This window comes from Phodopus roborovskii, unplaced genomic scaffold (genome assembly GCF_943737965.1).
Source record: "Phodopus roborovskii unplaced genomic scaffold, PHOROB, whole genome shotgun sequence".
NCBI lineage: Eukaryota > Metazoa > Chordata > Mammalia > Rodentia > Cricetidae > Phodopus > Phodopus roborovskii.
The window spans coordinates 26,783,416-26,805,105 of record NW_026126407.1 but is presented as its reverse complement, the minus strand read 5'-3'; the positions used below and the strand labels follow the sequence as shown (position 1 = coordinate 26,805,105).

The 21,690-nt window shown below is 45.8% G+C and overlaps 3 protein-coding genes and 1 pseudogene across 3 annotated transcripts; 2 read left to right on the top strand and 2 right to left on the bottom strand.

Moving 5' to 3' along the window:
• Positions 1–512: 512 nt before the first annotated feature.
• On the bottom strand, positions 513–1,565 carry Leap2 (liver enriched antimicrobial peptide 2). The gene is made up of 3 exons (XM_051180723.1): positions 1,354–1,565; positions 1,058–1,194; positions 513–786 (listed from the first exon to the last, which is right to left on the bottom strand). Exons 1-3 carry the CDS (start codon positions 1,408–1,410, stop codon positions 750–752), a joined length of 231 nt encoding a protein of 76 aa, XP_051036680.1. The 5' UTR covers positions 1,411–1,565; the 3' UTR covers positions 513–749.
• A 5,578-nt stretch (positions 1,566–7,143) lies between these two features.
• Positions 7,144–9,128, bottom strand: LOC127219303 (cytochrome b-c1 complex subunit 8). The gene is made up of 2 exons (XM_051180722.1): positions 8,871–9,128; positions 7,144–7,343 (listed from the first exon to the last, which is right to left on the bottom strand). The coding sequence occupies exons 1-2, from the start codon at positions 9,022–9,024 to the stop codon at positions 7,249–7,251; spliced, it is 249 nt and encodes an 82-aa protein (XP_051036679.1). The 5' UTR covers positions 9,025–9,128; the 3' UTR covers positions 7,144–7,248.
• A 1,443-nt stretch (positions 9,129–10,571) lies between these two features.
• On the top strand, positions 10,572–11,299 carry LOC127219858 (chromobox protein homolog 3-like; annotated as a pseudogene).
• Positions 11,300–12,439: 1,140 nt separating this feature from the next.
• Gdf9 (growth differentiation factor 9) lies at positions 12,440–17,197 on the top strand. The gene is made up of 2 exons (XM_051180726.1): positions 12,440–12,876; positions 15,921–17,197. Exons 1-2 carry the CDS (start codon positions 12,480–12,482, stop codon positions 16,856–16,858), a joined length of 1,335 nt encoding a protein of 444 aa, XP_051036683.1. The 5' UTR covers positions 12,440–12,479; the 3' UTR covers positions 16,859–17,197.
• Positions 17,198–21,690: the final 4,493 nt, after the last annotated feature.

Here is a 21,690-nt window from a genome sequence, read left to right as displayed (position 1 = left end):
TAGGCTATTATTGTTTTATTCATTATTTATTTATTTTTACTATTTATTTGTTGGATTTTGTTTTTCTGAGACAGGGTCTCATATTGTAGCCCCTGGCTAGCCTGGAACTCATTGCATAGACCTACCTGGCTGGCCTTGAACAAACAAGAGACCTGCCTGCTTGTGCCTCTGCCTCCACTTCCCTGGTACTGGGATTAAAGGCATTTTCCACCATGCCCCGCTTAATTGTTTTATTAAATCAGACTCTTCTTTAGTTTCTGTTTTTTGTTCATAAAGTTATTGACAAACTTTTGCACATCCTCAGGTGGCACATGCCAGCCTAAAGAGTTCTAAAGAGCCATGATCTGATCTGCTGAGACTATTGCATTGCCTCCATCATGCTCGGTACGAGATTTTTTGAAGAAGGGTGTTTTCCACACCTCCCAGGTGAAGCACCACTCATTAGATAGTGAGTGCTGTTTCCTATATTGCATGAGGTGAGTCAGTCAAGTGTCAATTCCAGACTGCCAGAATTTGGATTGGAGACATTTAATAGTATTTATAGAAAAATAAACTCTGACAAACTTAGTTACGTCTATGTACAAACCAACATTCTAAGAAGAAAGGGAGACCAGTTTAAAGCAAGTATCTGTCTTTAAATATTAAAAACACAAGATTGCTTCACTTAAGTATCTCCAGCCAAAATGCAGTTAACCAATATTCCATAGAACAGAGCACTGTTGGAGGTAACTTTTCCCCTCGTATGAGCATCACTCCTGGGCCACACTTAGAGAACAGCGTCTTTTTCTAGGGGAGAAGAAAAGTGTCTATGATTGGACGGAGATCTAAGGAGCCATAGATTACCTCTGCTGCCTTCACTGTTGTTTCATCTGCCCAGTGTTAGGAATCGGAGTGGTTCTTGAGTATCAAGGAACTCTCCTCCATGGAACTTGGAGCTTCATTCCTGTGCACACACCTCCCTACCCCCCCCCCTTGGATCTCTGTTTTCTGATCTCATCTTTCCCAGCTTCCCAGAGCTCTCTGGCCCACCCTGCACCCAGGTTTGTCAAATACCTACCTGCATAGTCTGGTGATACACTCTGAATCATCCCAACAGGAAGCACCAATAGGCCTGAGGGAAACCCCTCTCCAAAATGGTGTCATTCTCCTGGCTCTCTTTCCTGAACTCAGTTCTGGTACTGGAGAGCCATTGACCTGTAAAGCAAATGCATACTCACTTCAGGTGGGGAAGCACTCACCCTCTGCTGCACACCCAGGTTGCAGGAAGTTTAACAGCATTTCTCAGGACTGAGTCTGACTTTGAATTCCATTGCTGCTACACTATCCAGCATACACATGTATTTCCTCTCTTACCTGGCTCAACAGCAACAGGCAAGCCATGAGCACTGCAAAGAGTTTGATCTGTAACATCTTGGCAAAAGGAAGATGTTGGAGCCTGAAAGACGGGGCAATTCCCGTTTTCTTTTATAGACTGACATCTGTCTTTCTCATGGTTGCCAGGTGAGGTAGGGGCAAAGTTTGTAATCAGGATCGATTTAATAAGTTAATGTGTACCCAAAGGATGTAATCAAGGGCTACACTTCAGGCACATTGCACTTACTGATCCCTCATCTGGACTTTGGTGATGTTGCTGGTCTGGACCCTTATACCCATCTTATCAGAAATCTGCATTGTCCCGCCTTTCCTCTAAAAGCCACGTGAATCCATGAGGGAGACCTGAAACCTGGCCACATTTTAAAAATAGCAGGCTAGCAGTTTAACAGTGAGGGCATTTATGATCCCCTGAGTTCAATTCCCAGAACCAAGAAAAAGTCCTAAAATATCACTGTGAGATGGTTATGATCAAAATAGGATTTAATAAAGTCAGAAGTAATGTTGACCCCTGTAGGCAAAAAAAAAAAAAAAAAAAAAAAAAAAAAAAACACTGACCTGCTATGTCCAGGCAATTGGATGTGGCCCTCTGTTCCTTCTGTGGGAGGACCCTTAAGCAGACAGTCCGCAGTGTCCCAGTTCCCCATTCACAAAGACAGGGTGTCATCACTGCACCACCATTTTAGTGAAGATCTGGCTGTGAAGGACTCAGACTCTTCTTCCTCCAGGGGACAAGCACTGTACTGCTTCTTGAACCACAAATGAACTGAACGAATAGGTTTTTGTTTTTAAGGACATACGAGTGAGGAGGTAGCAGAAGCTCTTAAATCTCTGTCATAGCTCATGTACTGACAGCACCAAGTGAATCATGGGCTTTATCCTCAGTGTTCGTAACTAGGCCTTTGGCAGAGCACTTCCAGCAGCAGATGTTAGGCAGAATCTGAAGCCCAAATGCCCGTTAGCTTTAGTAGGAATCCCTGTAGGTTCCTAGATTAACACTTAACTACTGAATGTGAGTAGTTACGGGTACTATATGACAAGACCTTTGCTTTTGAGAACATCTCATTACAGCCTAGGCTGGCCCAATTTCCCAGTCTTGGAAGTGGACTACCACACTCAGCTATGGGTGTTGTTTTTTAATAGGTTTGAGGGAAGCTAAATACAAAGTCAAGACATGCATAGGAGCTTAGATCTCCCTATGGCCATAAGAAACCACACACACACACACACACACACACACACACACACACACACACACACACACAACTACAAATGTCTCTCTGTTAATATCTTACTGGTAACCCTTCCCAAGACTCTTCTCATCTTCATGATTAAACATTTGGACAAGAGCCCGTTTTTGTTTCTTTGTCCCAAACAAAAATGGAGGAACTGCTGTGGTGCCAAAGGGAGCAATGTGTTCACCAACCTAGGGAAAGCAAACAGCTTCTCCAAGGGAGAAGTGTGATGGCAAGGGGTGGGGTTTAACTCTGCAGACCTGTGTGCCTTGGTTCAAGTCCTCTGTAGAAAATGGAAGTCTGGTGGAAAGTCACAGAATAGTCCTGCCTACCAAATCCAACCAGCAAATCCTACCAGTTTTGAACCAGTTCAGCTACTCCCCTCCTGCCCCATGAGATCAGACACTGGATGACCTCAAGTAGACTAAGTGGGAACTTTTGCAGAGTTGGGGAGAAGCTATGCACTGACCCAGTGAACATTGAGTAAGAACACAAATGTGATTAGATAAGCAAGACTGAACAACGTGACGTCCTGAACCAGTTGGGTCTGTGGGCTCAGTGCCAGCCTCTCCACCAGCACTCAGTGACATGCAACTCATCCAAAAGATGGATTTTCTCCCAGCCTTCCATATCTGCCTTCCTTTTCCCCTGAGCAAAATCAAGGTAGCCTTTTGAGTAGTTTCTAAAGCTCATCCTAGCCCAATTAAGGCAAAGAGTCTGTGCCCTGTGCACAGGAAAAAGATCATTCATTTTGTCCAAGGCCTGCAGATTCAAGCCATCTGCAGGCCAGCTCTCCTTCCCAAGGATTTGCTTGTCAGGGGCAAATTACTAACCATATAAACAAAACCTGTAGTTGTATTTAAAGGAAATATTGAAGTTGTATTTAAGTGAAAGAGTCCAGTGATCAGGTATTTGTGTAGCATGTTCAAGGCTCTGGATTTCATCCCTAGTACTAAAGAAAACTCATGGAGCACCCTCAAACTTTGAGAGTTGAAGCATCCTCTACCTCAGCAGAATTGATACCAGTTATCCACAGCCATTTTATACCTTTTCTGTGAGAAACTACACTATGCCTGAAGTTTAAACAATCCATCCATTCTCTCCTGTCAAGTATGTTGTTAAATGAAGAAAGAGCTACAGGCTCCTTCCTCCAGTTCACAGGCCTCAGCTGCTGCAGTTTCAACTCTAGGCAAAAACTCTTGACCAGGAGGCAGCACCTGCAGACTGCAGAATGTATGACCACAGGCCAGTCCTTCCCCTCTTCAGCTTTAGTCTTTTGCTCTGACAGTGAAATGAGACAGCTTCAGGCCTCATGGACTCATCTGGAGATTCAAATGACTAATTTACAAGAAGAGGAAGACAAACAGGTTTGCTAGGGAGAGTTTGATCACTCTATCCAGAAACAACCCCATGGATATTTAGAGAAGAGTGCTGGACTGAAACAGGAGAAAGGGTAGACACTTGAGCTGTCTGAAGACCTTTAGGGTATAGGGTATATAGGGGGGCTCATTAAGATTTGCTGCTAATGGGACACTTTTGTGTTGTCCCTGAGCATGGGGGTGCCTAATAAAAGATGAAAGACTTGGAAATGGAAAAATGTTTCCAGGTAAAATTTCAACAAAGGTTCAAAGTGCATTTGGTTATTTTAGGCTGGAACTGGCAGTTGTCTGGGCCTGTACTAGGTAGGCCTATGTCCTGACTACAATGCCAGCAGAATGAAGAGAGATCCCTTTCCCAGATTGCAGCCCACAGAGAAAAGGGGGGGGTGGGTGCCTGCAGGAGCATGGGCTTTCCCAAAAAGAGCTAAATGGAACAAATGATTGCATCACAGCAGACAAAAGAGCTGCTGTATCTTAGGGTTAGAAGCTGTGGGTATTGGGACCATAGCAGCTATCTGTCCTTAAAAGGCTTGACTCAAGGAGCTAGGCAGACAGACAGAATATCTAAGTTCAGATCACCAGCACCCACATAACAAGCCAGGTATGGCTGCAGGTCTGCAATCCTAGCATGCGGAGGTAGAGAGATCCCTGGGGCTCTATGGCCAGCTCTGCTGGCTTGAATCTGAGGTTTGGTGCCTTGTCTCAAAAAATACAGTGGAGGCCAGGCAGTGGTGATGCACACCTTTGATCCCAGCACTAGGGAGGTAGAGGCAGGTGGATCTCCATGAGTTTGAGATCAGCCTGGTCTACAAGAGCAAGTTCCAGGACATCTTCCAAAGCCACAGAGAAACCCTGTTTCAAAAAACAAAACAAAAAATACAGTGGATAGTGATAGAAGACTCTAATATCAACCTCCTACCTACCCACACACACACACACACACTGTGTGACTGGAGTGTGGGGGTGGGGTAGTGGTTTATGTTGTCCTACAAATAGAACAAGTTGCTAAAGTGGCTCCAGATCCTACATAATGTAGAGTCAGTCATGGTCTGGGTACCTGTCAAACAGCTGAGTCCTCTGGCCCCAAGCTCAAAGGGGAACACTGTGAGGGACACAGTCCAGCTGTAAGGGACAGTTTCAGCAATAAGCAGAACCTCTGAACACCAAAGCACTTGCAGCAGAGCTACCCTGGCACTCTCAATGGGTTGGAGGGCTGGCTCCCCAGTAAAGGCTCTTGCCATCCAGCAATGACGACCCAAGTTTGATCCCCAGTGAACTCAGATAAAGGTGAAGTATAGAACAGAGAGCCGACATCACCAGTTGTCCTCTGACCTCCACATGCACACTGTGGCACATGTGCACACACATATAGTAATACCTATTTTCAAAAGGTCAGACCAAGAGGCTCGTGACCTGCTCTGGGCTCAGAAAACTGAAGTTAGTCTTCTGAACTGGTGTGCCCAAAGTCAAGATGGGTGCAGCTCTATCTCCATCTCCTTGGGGCTTGCAGCTTACTTGTTTTCCTGAGACAGGGTTTTTCTGTGTAGCCCTACCTGTTCTGGAACTCCTGTAGACCAGGTTAGCCTTAAACTCAAGAGCTCCATCTGCCTCTGCCTTTTAAGTGCTGGGATTAAAAGCATACACCACCACCACCTGGCTTTATTTCAGATCCTGAAAGGAGTCTATGACCCATGGGTTTTAAGACTCAGGAATAAATATGGACATAGCCAAACAAGAAACTGAACTGGGTATGAGCACAACTCTGGTGATGTCTCTGGGCTCACTCATTTCCACCATCTCCGATACAGCTAACTTTGTGTTGACATGTTTTATAGATCAGACCTTGAAAGTTCCAGAAGTGACAGTTTAAGTGATTTTCAACCTGTGGGTCTCAACCTGTTTGGGGGAGGGGCTGGAAGACCTTATCACAGGGGTCACCTAAGACCACTGGAACACAGATACATTACAACTGATAACTGTAGGAAAAGTTAGTTATGTAGTAGCAATGAAAACAAATTTTATGGCTGGGGTCACCACAACATAAAGAATTCTGTTAAAGGGTTACAGCATCAGGGACGTCAAGAACCACTGGTTTAAGGGCATGGGTGTAAGTCTATGAGACACAGCCATTTCTCATATGCTGCCTCACAGTCCAAGCCACTTAGATTTTCTGTTGTTGGAAGTCATTTGTCCTCTTCTGAGGACTTTTGGCACTAGCCAGCAATCGTCAGGCAAAAACATCCAAGTCAGACACCGCACTGTGAGTTGCTGCAATATGCAGCAAGCATCCTTAGCCAATTAACAGGGCCAGAGGCTCAGGACTGCCAAGCACAGCCACCCTATCATCACCCAGGGGAAGAGAAAATAGGGGCATCCAGAGACTCTAGAGCAGCTGCATACCTTTCTATAAAGGGATGAGTCTTTTTAGACTTTGTGGTCCACATACAACTAAAAGCCACTATTGGACTGGCCCCATGACACGGTCAACTATGGTTCCCTGACTGACACTTGTAGCAGGCAAGGGACTGCATCATCTCTTTCACAGCCCAAACCCCTCAGACTAAGCAAGGCCTTCCTTGGGGAGCAAAGCAGCAGAGCATGGTTTTAAGAGCACGCACTGGAAGCTGGGCGTTGGTGGCACACCCTGTCTCGAAAAACCAAAACGAAAAAAACAGCATGCACCTGTACCTGGCTCTTCTAACTCACTGTCATGTGATTCTGGGCAAAGTACTTAAACTGTGATTCCTCATCTGCAAAGAGATTGTAACGCTTACTTCAAACGCTGCTGTGAGTTAAAAGTTCCTTTGTGTGTGTAGGAAGAACACCTGACATCCTAATTACAGTGTCATTACTAGGCTTTAGTTATAATGGGAGCGAGGGTCAAGAGTTGACATTCCAGAGCCCATGTCACTCACTCACACCTGCCCCAAACCCCATTCAGGACTTGTACTGGGAAAGGAGCCATCATGACTTGAATATTACCAGTCCCACTAAGGACTCTGCCTGTAAAACAAAACAAAACAAAACGTTGGGCCAGGCATGATGTTGAACACCATGACTTAGGAGGGAGAGGCAGGCGGATTTCTTAGGCCATCCATCCAGGCCAGCTAGGTACACAGAGTGAGACCTGGTCTCAAATAAGCAAAGTCACAACAGGAAAGCCTGTAAGTAGTTTATTGTGTCTGCAAGACACCGCAATGTAGACTTCTCTCCCAGAGACGGGTCTTTGAAAGGCAGGAAACTGTCATCCACATGAGTGCTGCTCACTTGTCATTTTCGTACATGGCTGGATTCTTCCTTTTGGACTGTTCAAACTCCTGGTTCCCCCACGTGTAGATCAGATAAAACATTACAAATGCTGTAATAATCAAGAGAAGAAGCTGTGAGCACATGGAACATGTAGTCCCTCAGCTCCCCCACTGCCCCCAATTTTTAAAATATGGTAATAGAAACTGGAGTGGCCTCAAAGCAGAGATCCACCAGGGGTTCATCGGTTCATGTACCAAGTCTGCTCTCTATCCTTTTTTTCGCTCGTTCATTTTTGTTTTTCGAAGCAGGGTTTCTCTGTAGCTTTTAGAGCCTGTCCTGCAACTCACTCTGTAGACCAGGCTAGCCTTGAACTCACAGAGACCACCTGCCTCTGCCTCCCCAGTGCTGGGATTGAAGGCATGCACCATACTGCCCAGCACAGTCATTTTTTTTTTTTTAAACTTTCAACCATTTTGCCTGCCTTTCTACTGTCACTAGCTTTCAACTTTGTTTAGTTTTGGAGACAGGGCTTCTCTGCATACTCCTGGTTGTCCTTGATCAGGGACCCCGCCTATCTCTCCCTCCCAAATGCAGGAATTACAGCTGTCTTTGGATTTTTGAGACAAGGTCTCAATATTTAGCTGACTGTCCTGAAAGTAAATATGTAGACTAGGCTGCCCTCCAATACACAGAAACTTGCCTACCTCTGCCTCCTGAATGCTAGAATTAAAGGCATGGATGCTTGGCCTTTGCTTTTCATATTTTATGAGTGTTTCACCTGTATGTATGTTTGTGTACCACACGTATGCCCTGTGACTGAGGTTATAAGAGTGTCAGATCCCCTAGGACTGGAGGCACAGGTGGTTGTGCATCACGTTGTAGGAGCTGGAAACAACCAGATCATCTGAAAGAGCAGCAAGTGCTTTTAACTTCCAAGCCATTTCCAGCTCTATGTTTTTGTTTTGAGACAGGCTCTTACTATATGGCCCTTGGCCTGAACTCCCTATGTAGACCAGGCTTGCCTCAAACTATGTATATCCACCTTCCTCTGCCTTGGGAACCCTGGGATTAAATGAAGGCACTATCATGTCCAGAAATTACTTTTAATAAGAGGTTAAAAATGGTTAAATTACACATCCATTTTATAAGCAACGAAGACATCAACCCAGAACATTTGGCCTTGACCTTCCTAGTCTCTCTCCTCCTTAACACTACATGAAAAGTTTTGTGACATACCTGAAAATGAAATTCACCTAACATAAACTTCGCCATTTTAAAAAGTACATTTCAAGCTGCTGTGCTGGCACACGCCTATAATCCCAGCCAGCAGTCCCGAGCACAAGGCAGCAAGATCGCGCCTCCACCTCGCCATCAAATCCAAGTGCACCTTCCACGGGTTCTTGGCATATTCACAATGCCATGAAACCGTCAGCACAACCGGCGCATATCTAACACAAGACATTGCATCAGCATTTCATCACTGATAGTGGACAGCGATGACCTCAGAGGGAGACGCTGGAGTCTCCAAGTGACCTTAGGCCTGTCATTTCGATGTGGTAGGAACTCCACGTCTGTCGTCTCGAGGGTGTTGGAAGGGAAGGTGCGCGCGTCCCTACCCCGCCCGCCCCGCACTCACGCGGCGCCACGCGCAGGATGCGCTCGCGAGTGCGGCGCAGCACGTTGGGGATGCCTTTGCTGAAGAAGTTCGGAAAGGCGCGCTGCTCAAAGGGTGACAAGCTGTAGGAGATCACGTGCCGCATCCGCGTCAGATTCCCGAACTCGCGGCCCATGGTGGCGGCGGCCCTAAGGACGGAGGATACAAACGTGGGTAAGGCCCACAAGGAATCCCCACTGCCCCGTACCGGCCGCCGGCACCAGGTCACCTTTACCTCCACTGCGCGGAGCCTGGCTTCACGTCACTTCCGGGAGGCGCGGAAGCTGATCCTGGAGATCATGAAGTCACTTCCGGTGACTTCCGTTCCCAAAGAGGAAATGGCCTGAACAGCTGACCTGAGTGGGCGTGGCCCTCGCCTAGAGGGTAGGGGCGGAACTTATAGGTGCAGAACCCGCCCTTCAAGCGGCACGTGGGCAGGGCTTAGCGGGGCAGCTGTGCCAGGCCCCAGCCTAGAAGGCTTGTGGGCGGGGCTAGTGGTACGTGGGCGGGGCTTTGAGAGGAATGGCGGCTTGGTAGTGCGTGGCCGCGGTTTTTATGAGCAGTGGGCGGGGCTTAGGTGGATCTGTGAGGCTCAGGTCTAGGGGGGGAGCGGGGCGGGGCCTATAAATGCGTAGGGCGTGGTTATGGGAATGGACGGGGCTTAGGAGCCTGTGGGCGTTCCAAGACTGTTCCTTTCTGCTCAGTACCCAGGTCTTTTCGGGATACCAGAGGTAGAAGCTGCCCAAAGATGAGAAAAAGGGACTTTGTCCTCCTGGCTGTCCCTTAGCGGAGGAGTGCCGGGTGTATGGAATCCCCGTAACCAAAAGAGCGCAAAGCTGTTGTCAGACGCTTACTGACTGCAGTACAAAATTGGGGACTTGGGCCTAGGTCTTCGGGAAACACTGTCAGCCTATAGACTTGTCGAAGATGTGACACAAACGTTTCTCCCAGTTGAGTCACAAGTCATCAGCTCTTTGTCTGGGAGTTGTCAGACCGTGGTCGTGGGGTTCAGTCCGGGTGTGTCATTGAGCCCAGTCTCTAGGGAGCTGTGTGTTTTCCCTGAAGTGCATTCTCCTAATATTGTCCTGTGGGACTCACGGACCTTTGTATTCCTCCCAGTGGCTATAAATGGGATAACTGGCCTTATATAATCTGGTGATCAAACTGGGGCTGCTTGGCAGTGTGCTTCAGAGCTTCATTAATCTGGTGCTGCACAAACTGATTTTGTACCCTGTGATATGAGTGTGGCTTGACTTTCTCCTAGAAGATAGTCAGATATAGTCACCTGCCAAAGGGCACTAGGTAGCCCCTCCTTTCATGGTGCACCTGCCCCTGGCTTTCCTAAAATGTTATCTAGCCTGGTCTATCTCCAAGGCTGAAAACACAAGTACTTTAGTCAAGGACTAAAATACTGTCGTGAATTCTACCACCTGGGTGGCTGGTTAAAAAAATAAGACTTTCATTTATATATCTCAAAACCTTTCGATCAGAGAGTATGGTTGCATGAATTGTAGACCAAAACAAGGACACCAGCATATTGTACTTTTCATCACATTTTAAAATAAATATTTCGCCCCTCAGATGTGGCTGAGTTTAGGAACGCAGCTGGGAGATTCTGCAGGATCTAAAGCCGGGAGCATCTGAGTGAGGAACTCCTCAAGTCTTAGATTTAAAGAAAAACAAATGTCCTCCAATAAAATTACATTGCAAAAAATGGGAAAGAAACACAATAGAAACAATAAAAAAGCTGAGGAGGCAGAGCCTGAAGATTTTGTGATAGAAAAAGTCCTGGACCGGTGTGTAGTGAATGGGAAGGTAGAGTATTTCCTCAAGTGGAAGGGGTTCACAGATGCTGATGATACTTGGGGATCAGAAGAAAATTTAGATTGTCCAGAATTAATTGAAGCATTTCTTAGTTCTCAAAAAGCTGGTAAGGAAAGATGGTACAAAAAAGGAAAACTTTTATCTGACGTTGAATCTGATAACAAATTGAAGAAGAGAGATGCTGCTGACAGAGGGTTTTGCCAAAGGTGTTGATCCTAAACGAATAATCCATGCCACAGACAATAGTAGAGAATTAATGTTTCTCATGAAACAGAAGGCCTCAGATGAGGCAGACTTGGTGAAATGTCCTCAGACTGTCATTGCCTTTTATGAGGAGAGGCTGATGTGACATTCTTGTTCTGAAGATGAGGTGCAATGTTTGTCTGCATTTGTGTGTGTGTGTGTGTGTGTGAGAGAGAGAGAGAGAGATTTTGTATGCAAGGGCAGGGGCATATGTGAGTATAGGTCAGAGGACAACCTGTAGATGTCTCTTCTCTCCTTTGACCAGTGCATTTTGGTCATTAGGCTTGGTGGCAGGTGCCTTTACTCTTGGAGCTATCTTGCCACATCCAGAGAGATATTTGTAGGGGTGTGTATGTGTGTGTATTATTGTTGTTGTTTTTCTTCTTATGATTTATTTATTTTCATTTTATAATGGGTTTTTACATTCCTAACGGAGAAAGGTGTTGGATGTCCTGGGAGTGGACTTACAGATGGTCAAGAGCTGCATAGTTTGTTCTGGGAGAGCAACCACTGTTCTTAACTGCCAAGCCATCTCCCCAGTCCTAGGATATTGTTAGGATATTGTATTTTTAAATTGGTCAAGATTAAAGGTGATGTCCTCTGTTTTAATTAATTATTTGTTTTAATAATTCTATGTGCATTGGTGTTTTGCCTGCATGTATGTAAAGATATCAGAACTTGGCATTACAGACAGTTGTGAGCTACCATGTGGGTGCTGGGATTTGAACCCAGGTCCTCTGGAAGAACAGTCAGTGTTCTTTAACCACTGAGCCATCTCTCCAGCCCCATGATGGCCTCTTTCTATTTGAAACAGGGTTTCCACATTATGTAGCACTGCCTCTCCTACAGCCTTCTCTGTAGACCAGGCTAGCCTTGAACTCACAGAGATTCACCTGCCTCTGCATGTGCGCGCGCGCGCGCACACACACACACACACACACACACACACACACACACAGTGTCCTCTTTTAAAGCACACTGCAAGTAGCTGTTGTGCCAACTTCCTTCCTACCCCACCCCACCCCCCTACACACTAGGCCACCATCACTGTGGAATTTCTGTACCGTGACTTCCTGCACCTCCAACTCACTATGTAGTAAGTAATCAGTAGTAAGGAAGTGGAGATGGTGAATCAAGAGAAAAAAACCAAACCTAATTTTTCTGCAGTTACATCTCCAGCCCTAAGAAATTTTTTTTTCTAATTCTTTGGGTTTCTCTTGGGTTTTCAGCTATATATGAAGATAATGATATTTGATGGGTTTGAAGTAAATGTCAGGGAAATGGGAAACAAGCTAAGTAGATAAATCTGTGTCTAATGAGAAAAAAGTATTAAAATGTGGTAACAGCTGATTGCTGTAGAGCTGATAAAAATGACTTACAGCTAGGCATCCTTGAGGTCTGATTACAGAAGTGAAGCAGGGCCTCCACACTTAGATTTTATTTAAGGGCCACACCAGGGCCTTCTCAGTCCTTAGAAAGAAGACTGGCATGGGGAGATGCGTTCCCTCTTAGTTCTCCCAAGCCATGGCACTTCCCAGCAAACTCCTGTTTGGATTTTGCTGCTTTGCCTGGCTATGTTTTCTCACTAGCCTCAGTTCTCAGGCTCCTAGGGGAGAAGCCCAGACCAGAGCCCGTGCAGCTTTGGAGTCTGAGGCAGATCCTTGGTCCTTGCTGCTGCCTGTAGAAGAGACCGACAGGTCAGGCCTCTTGCCACCCCTCTTTAAGGTCCTGTCTGATAGGCGAGGTGAGGCCCCTAAGCTGCAGCCCGACTCCAGAGCACTCTACTACATGAAAAAACTCTATAAGACGTATGCTACCAAGGAAGGGGTTCCTAAACCCAGCAGAAGTCACCTCTACAACACTGTTCGGCTCTTCAGCCCCTATGCCAAGCAAGAGCCAGCTCCTGGCAACCAGGTGACAGGTGGGTAAGAGCAGATTGTTTAATTGGGTGGAGAGAGGAAACAGGAGATTCAATGCTTCTGTTACTAAACAGAACCAGACTCGGATTTGGGTTTGTTTGTTGGTTTTGAGGCAAGATCTTACCCAATCACCCAGGCTATACTCAAACTCCGAATCCTCCTTTCTCAACCTCTTGAGTACTGGGATCACACAGGTTTACAGTATCATGACATTTTTGTTTTGCATGATTTCAGTATCCAACTAAAACAAATTTAGCACTTAATTTTTTTTCTGAGACAGAGTTTTTCTATGTAAAAGCCCTAGCTGTCTTGGAACTCTGTAGACCACGCTGGTCTCAAACTCAGAACCATTTGCCTCTGCCTCCCAAGTGCTGGAACTAAAGGTGTGCACCACCAATGCCCAGCCTTGAATTCTTTTTTGGTGTGGTGGTGCTAAGGATCAAAAGGGTTGGGAGGCTCAAATATGCTAGCTACATCCTCTGCTATTACACACTTGGCCAGTAGCATTGATTACAGCTTTTGGTGTGTGTGTTGTTGGTCTAAACCATCATTAATAAATTAGTATGGTTGGATGGTATCATACTTTTAATCCCAGCACTCAGGAGGCAGAGGCAGGCTGACTAAGTTAGAGGCCAGCCTGGTCTGCAGAGCGAGTTCCAGGACAGCCAAGGCTACACAGAGGAACCCTGTCTTGAAAAAACTGGAAAAAAAGAAAGAAACTATGATAGATTTTTGTTGTTTGAACCAAACTTCTTCCTTCCTTCCTTCCTTTCTTCCTTCCTTCCTTTCTTCCTTCCTTCCTTCCTTTCTTCCTTCCTTCCTTCCTTCCTTTCTTCCTTCCTTCCTTTTTCCCTCCCTTTCTCCCCCTCTCTTCCTTCCTCTCTCACCCTCTCCCTCCTTCTCTCTCTCCCTCCCTTCCTCCCTTTCTTCCTTTCCATCTTTCTTTTTTGAGACTGGCCTCAAACTCGCAGTGATCCTCCTACCTCTGCAGTCACTTTGGGGCTGGAATTTGCAGGCATGTAGCACCACACTAGCTCACTATGTTACAGCTAAAAGAAAGTAATATCTTGAAAGGTCATGGAAAGTAGCTAGCATGTCTTTCTATTCTACCAAGCTATCAGCCTAGCATTGTGCCTAAAACCTCCTTCTGAGCCAGTGGTGGGGGTGATAAATGGGCCATTTCCCTCTTGTTTATTTTCCTGTAAGAGGAAAGTTTCAGTCTCCATCTGGCATGATATACATCCTTTAAAAAAACAAAACAAAACTGTATGGTTGGCTGGGTGGTGGTGGTGCAGGCCTTTAGTCCAAGTACTCAGGAGGCAGAGACAGGCAGATCTCTGTGAGTTCGAGGCAAAGCTACACAGAGAAACCCTGTCTTGAAAGAAAACACACACACACACACTATATGCCTGAGATATGGTACAGTTTCTGTTGAGTATACCAGATGCCTGGAGTTTGACCTCCAGTATCAACAAAGTGGAGCATGATGACACATGACTTTAATTCCAACCCTCAGGAGACGAGGCAGGCTGATCTAAGTTCAGGGCAGAGCTAGCTGGGTCTACATAGTGAGTTCCAGGCCAGCCAGGGCTATCAGATGGACCCTGTCTCAACAATAAAAAAAAAAAAAAAAAAAAAAAAAAAAAAAAAACCCTCAAAGTCTTAGTCAACAATGGAAACAGTTTGGTAAGAAAGAAGACCAGTGCTTTAAAAACCCAAACCAACAAACCCCCCAGGACTCTGGAGATGGCTCAATGTGTAAAGGTTTCTTCCACCAAACCTAACAACCTTATTTCAATTTCCAGGACCCACATGTTGGAAGAAAAGGACCAACTCCCACAAGTTGTCTCTCGACTTCCATATGTGGGCCACCCCCCTCTCCAACACCAGTTCAAGGTGTAAAGAAAACCAACATAACAGCACGGGGAAGTTGTGGCTGTTAAGTCACTCTCCCTCACCCCCAACCCATTTTCTTATAGTCATAGTCTCCATTTGTTTCCAATCTTACATGGTGAAATTAATGTGGCAGTCAAATGTTCTCAATTGACATCCTTCATCCAGGCCTAGCGAATGTTTCTTCCGATGGTCTCCTGGCTGTGTCAGTAGGGATGCCACCAAAGGGAGACACTCTTCTTACCTGCCTATGTTTGGAGAAAACTGTTGGGTCTGAAACGGGGGGTGTAATGATTGTCTCTGTCATCACTGCTCCAGCAAAGCTGTCACTTTTATGGAGGTAAAATGTATTTGCATATGTGAATCGGGAGTGGGTCATGTGTGGAGGTCAGAGAAAAGATTTCAGAAGTTAGAACTCTCCCTCCACCATATAGATGCTAGGGTTCAAACTCAAGTCCTCAAGTTTAGAGGCAATCCTCATTCACTGAGCTCTTGAGCTCTACTCACAGGTCTAGCCTCAAATTCAATCTGTAGCCAAAGGGACCATTGAGTTCCTGGTCCTCTTGCCTCTACCTTCCAAGGCTTGAGCCACCCCATGTGGATGTAGGGATGCCTTTTGTAAGGTGTTGTGTAACCAACCCAGGTTGACCTCAAACTTGATATGTATCCTTACCTCCCAGGTACTGGGATTGCAGGCTTGGGCTACAAGTTCTGTGCATGTGTGTGCAGTGTGTGTGTGTGTGTGTGTGTGTGTTGTGAGTTCAAGTGTGTGTGAATGTGTGGGTGTGCATGTGTGCATGGTGGTGCATGCATGTGCATGTGTGTGGGTGGTTTGAGTTCGTCAGTACATATCCCAGGTTGGTGGCAATCCTCCAAAGTGATGGTATCACAAAAAACACATCTCCCCACCTAACTCAAGGTGTGACCCCAGGCCCTTGTGCATGCCAAGCAAGTGCTCTGCCACTGAGTTATGTCCCCCAACCCTCTACATTTTCCTTGTTAGCCCCTTCTTCCCTTTGTTTTTAAAGCTTAAGGATGCAGGGGAGGAGAGGGAAGGGAAACTGCTTATGGCCAAGAACTAAATCCTCTATCTCGCTTCCTGTTCCCTCTGGTTTGCTGGCAAGCACTACTTACTAGTGGCTTCTCTTCTCAGGACCCCTGCCAATGATGGACTTGCTGTTTAACCTGGATCGGGTGACTGCCATGGAACACTTACTCAAGTCAGTCTTGCTATACACTCTGAACAACTCAGCTACTTCTTCCTCTGCTGTGACCTGTGTGTGGGACCTTGTGGTGAAGGAGCCCATGCCTTCTGGCAAGGATCCCCCTAGAGTGCCATACTCATTTACCTTGAAGAAACACAGATGGATTGAGATGGATGTGACCTCCCTCCTTCAGCCTCTGGTGGCCTCCAGTGAGAGAAGCGTTCACATGTCTGTCAATTTTACCTGCACAGAAGACCAGGCTCCGGAGGACGGTGTATTTACCATGCCTCTCTCAGTGCCCCCCTCGCTCATCTTGTATCTCAATGACACCAGCACTCAGGCCTATCATTCATGGCACTCTCTTCACTCCACCTGGAGGCCTTCCCAGCATCCTGGCCAGGGCAGTGAGGATGCCCATTCTGTGAAAGAGGCTGTGGAGGTTGAAAGATCTGCCCGGCACCATCACCGGCACCGTCGAGGACAGCAAGCCGTCAGCTTAGAAGCCAAGAAGCCACATCTTACAGCGTCCTTCAATCTCAGTGAATACTTCAAACAGTTTCTTTTTCCCCAGAATGAGTGTGAGCTCCACGACTTCAGACTGAGTTTTAGTCAGCTCAAATGGGACAACTGGATTGTGGCCCCACACAGATACAACCCTAGGTACTGTAAAGGGGACTGTCCCAGGGCGGTCAGACATCGGTATGGCTCTCCTGTGCACACCATGGTCCAGAACATCATCTATGAGAAGCTGGACCCCTCAGTGCCAAGGCCTTCATGTGTGCCTGGCAAATATAGCCCCTTGAGCGTGTTGACCATTGAACCTGACGGCTCCATTGCATACAAAGAGTACGAAGATATGATAGCTACTAGGTGTACCTGTCGTTAGCATGGGCCTTCTACACCAACACCTTGAAGCTGTCTGGCAGAACAACCCTGTAGGTTTTAGCATGCCTGGGCAGAGAGTTTCCTGTGACCAGTCACTCTGTGTCACTCAGTGCACATTGTGTGAGGGGGAGTGTGTGGGTGAGCATGTTGTGTGTAGCATCTCTGGGTGTAAAGGATACACACTGGTTGTTGCCACAAACCAAGTGAAATGTTTGTTTGGAGGACCTTTTCTTCTCTTCCCACGAGTGTTGTTTCTGATGGACAAACTGATCAGCATAAGTCTTGAATAGAAATGTAGCTGTGAACACTTCAGAGTACTGTGGTTTTATGCAACAGATGAATAAATTCCTGATGGTGGCATAAATTGTGTGTGTTCTACTAAACAGGGTTTCTCTATGAACTCATTCTATAAACCAGGCTGGCCTTGAACTCACATAGATCTGCCTGCCTCTGCCTCCAGAGTGCTGAGATTAAAGGCAGGCGCCAGCACTTCCCTGCTAAAAAAGATCACTTTGAAATGCTGGCTGGAGGGCAACTGGAGGCATTTCTCACAGCCAACCTTGACTTGACTTTGGCTCTTTTGCAGAGGGGAGTGAACTTTGTCTGCTGACTCCTGGTGAAGACAGGGTCAATAAGGCTGTAGGTAGGATGGATGAGCAGTGTCCACTGAGTGTGACTTGAATGAGCATTGTTAATTCTGTTCATGACTGGCTTATGGCAATCAGTTGAGTCACATAAAAAATATGCTGTCCCATTCATTGAAGTGAAATTGGCTTTCTGGTTTTTCCAAGAAACCTATGTTAACTTTTTTTTTTTTTTTGAGACATGGTCTCCGGATGTAGCCCTGGCTCTCCTGGAACTCACTGTGTAGACCAGGCTGGTCTTGAACTCAGAATCAACCTCCTAAGTGCTGGGATCACAGGAGTGCACTACCGTGCCTGGCTTCAGTGTTTTGTCTGCGTGTGTGTCTGTGTGAAGGTGTCAGATCTCCTGGAACTGGAGTTGCAGACAGTTATGATCTGCCATGTGGGTGCTGGGAATAAAACTAAGTCCTTTGGAAGTGCAGCCATTGCTCTTAACCACTGAGTCATCTCTCTAGCCCCAGTGTTCAGTTAAAAATACTTTTGTTCTTTCATAACTTTACATATAGGTATAATGTACCTTGTATTGTGCGCCCTAAGCTTTGGTTTTACTTTGGTTAGGGTATTTTTTGGGGGGCGGGTTGTATGAGATAGGGTTTCATGTAGCCCAGGCCAGCCTCAAACTCACTAATGTAGCCCTAGGTTACCTTAAACTCCTGCTCCTTCTGCCTCTGTCTCTTAGGTGTGGGTTCTGGAGCTTCAACTCAGGTCTTCAGTCTTGTACAAGGCCTTTCTTTATCTTCTGAACCTCCACCAGCTCTGGGTTGAAGATTTATTTAAGAGTATTTTCATCTGCATATTTTAAAAACTTCTAGCCTGATAGAAGAAAGCCAAGGAAGTTTCAAGTTATATTGCTTTTGTTTATTTTGTCTTGATGGTTTGCTTTTTGCCAATTTCCCTCAGTTCATGCCAGGACTTCTTCCAGGAGGGCCCTGCTCCTATGGAGTGAGGCCAGCAGTGACCTGGTCTACTCTTACTGTTTTTATTTGGACCCCCGGGGGGCTTTGTAGGGTTTTCATTATGAAAGTGATTTAGAGGCACTGATTTCTAAACTTTTTTAGGATTATTTATGCATCTGAATGTTTTGCCTGAATACATGCAGAGTTCCCAGACCTGGATTACTTGGTTATGAACCACCATGTGGAAGCTGGGAGCCTCTGCAGGAGCATCAAGGATGATGGAGCCATCCATCTTTTCAGCCCCAAGTACTTAATTTTCTTTTTAGTCTGTATGTATGTCTGTGTTCCATGTGCATACCTGGTGCCCACACTGAGCAATTGACCCCCTCAAATTGGAGTTACAGACAATTGTGATCCACCATGTGGGTGCTGGGCCCAAGCCCTTTGGAAAAGCAGCCAGTGAGTAGTACCCTTAGCCTTTGAGCCATTGTTCCAGCCCCATTTTTGTTACTGGGAATAGTAATACTAATGAAGTCTGTTTCATGTCTCTTGGATATATCCCTAGGAATATTGCCAGCTCATGTATTTAGTCTCCTTTTGTTTTTGAGAAGAGAGGGTCTTATTACGTAGTCCTGTCTGGCCTTAAACTCAGAGATATCCATGCCTCTGCCTCCCCAGTATAAGAATTAAAGTTGTGTGCCACCATATCTCATGTAAACCACACTGGCCTCAAACTTAGGATCTTCCTACTTCAGCTTCCCAATGCTAAGAACATAAATGTAAGCTGCCATGCAGCTGTAAAATGTCTCTTTGGGGGAGGGGGAATAGATGGATCAGCAGTTAAGAGTACTGGCTGCTCTTCCAGAGGTTCCAAGTTCAATTCCCAGCAGCCACATAATAGTTCACAACCATCTGTAATGGGAGCTGACACCCTCTTTGAGCATAAAGTCATACATACAATAGGGCACTCACATCTTTTTGGGGTGGTGGTGGCACGAACTTTTAATCCCAGCACTCGGGAGGCAGAGGCAGGAGGATCTTTGAGAGTTCCAGGTTAGCATGTCTACAGAGGGAGTTTCACAACAGGCTCCAAAGCAATACAGAGAAACCCTGTCTTGAAAAACAAAACAAAAAGTCTCTTTAACCATTTGAGGCATGTACTACCATGCATCTATCTGTACAGTGTCTCTTTAGCCATTTGAGGATGTGTGGGACTATTTTCCCAAGCAGCCACAGCAGTGTAGGAAGGCCTTGATGTCCCTGCATCCTTACTCTGGCTTTTTTACTTAATTCCAGCCAAAGGTACATGAAACAGTATCTCAGTGTGGTTTCAGTTAGCATCTTTCTAATGACAATAACGTTGGAGTGTCTGTGTGCTGCTATTAGCAGATATCTTCTCTGGGGTTGGAGAGACTGTTGAGCAGCAGAAAGCTCATATTGCTCTTCCAAAAGACCTGGGTCAATTCCCAGCACCCATGTGGGTTTGCTCACAGTCACCTAAACATCCAGGGAATTCAACAGACACCTGCGATTAAAATTAAAATCTTTCCTTTTTTTGCTTTTCTGGACAGGGTTTTTCTGTTGATTTGGAGGCTGTCCTGACCAGGCTGGCCTTGAACTCACAGAGATCTGCCTGCCTCTGCCTCCTGAGTGCTGGGGTTAAAGGTGTCTGCTACCAACACCTGTCAATTAAAAATAAAATCTTAAAAAGAAATGTCAGGTTTGTTTCAGGTCTTTTCCTGGCTTTCTAAATGGATCATTTGTGTTTCTTTTGTGTTAAATTCTTTATATATTCAAAGTACAGGTTCCAAAAGTTTCCCCATTCTATGGGTTATCTTTTCACTTAAGTCTTTTTTTTTTCCCCATTCTTGGTAGCCAGAGAACAGAGGCCAGAAGAAGGGTGCTGGATTCCTGCCATGTGAGTGCTGGGAACTGAATTTAGATTCTGTGAAAGAGCAACCTACTGGTATGCTTAACTGCTGGACCATCTCTCCAGCCCTGACTTTTCATATTTTTTTTTGTTTGTTTGTTTCACTTTTTGTTTTGTTTTTTGTGTTTTGTTTTGTTTTTTGGAGACAGGTTCTTTCTACAGGCCCCTGGCTGTCCTGGAACTCACTTTGTAGACTAGCCTTGAAATCAGAGATCCACCTGCCTCTGCCTCCTAAGTGCTGGGCTTTAAGGCATTTGCCATCTATGTGTGACATTTAAAAATGTATATTTTTAAAGTCATCTTTATGTGGCACATATCTTTAAACCAGCTCTCAGATGGCAGATGTCTGTGAGTCTGAGGCCAACTTGGTCTACACAGCGAGTTCCAGGTCAGCCAGAGATACATAATGAGAACCTGGTTTCACCTGTCTCTGCCTCCAGAGTGCTGGGATTAAAGCCATGCACCACCAATGCCTGGCAAGACCCTGTTTCCAAAAAATACATTTTCTTATTGTGTGTAAGCAGATGTGTGTGTGTGGGAATTGCACATGCTGTGGTATGTGAGGGGGTCAGAGGGTAACTTTCAGTAACTGATTCTTTCCTACCTTGTGGCTTCCAGGGTTCAAACCAGGGGTTGTCAGATTTTATGACGGGTGCCTTTATCTGCCAAGCTGCCTCAATAGCCCTTGTCTTTTTTGTGTGTGATAAAATACATATGACACAACAATTTCCCACATTGCATTAACTGGCATTCACACGGTTGCCCGGCACCACCACCATCTCCAGAAGCTTCCCCTCAAACCAAACAAACAACGTCACTCATGAAGTACTAGCGTGTCCTGGGAAGTCCCATTCTATGCCGTCTATGAGTTTAGTCTCGTCCAGGAGCTCCTACACATGTTTTCATTCAAGACACATTCTTAGGTGTCTGTCTTATTTTACTTAGTGTAGTATTTTCAACACTTTCAGGCAGAAAGGGGATTTGAGGTAGGGCCTCATGTAGCCCAGGCTGGCCTCCAACTCACAATCTTCTTGCCTCAGCTCAGCCTAATTCAAATTTATCCTAGACTGTGTAGTGAATTTGAGGACAACCTGGTCTACATGAGACCCTATCTCAAAAGAACAAAATTAGAATTCATTTGTAAATGTAGTTTTGTTCATATTATAGGCTAGTATAGCTCTTTATTTTATAAGCTTCCACGTTTCTCATACCGTTGAGGTGGGCACACTCCCCTCCCTTCCTCTATGCTAACCCTGCTTTAGTTACTCTTCTAAAAGCCACACCTTTAGAGAACGGATGAGAAGGGACATTTGTAGATTTAAATCTGAAATTCAAGGAGGAAGCTTCAACTGCCTTAAATAGA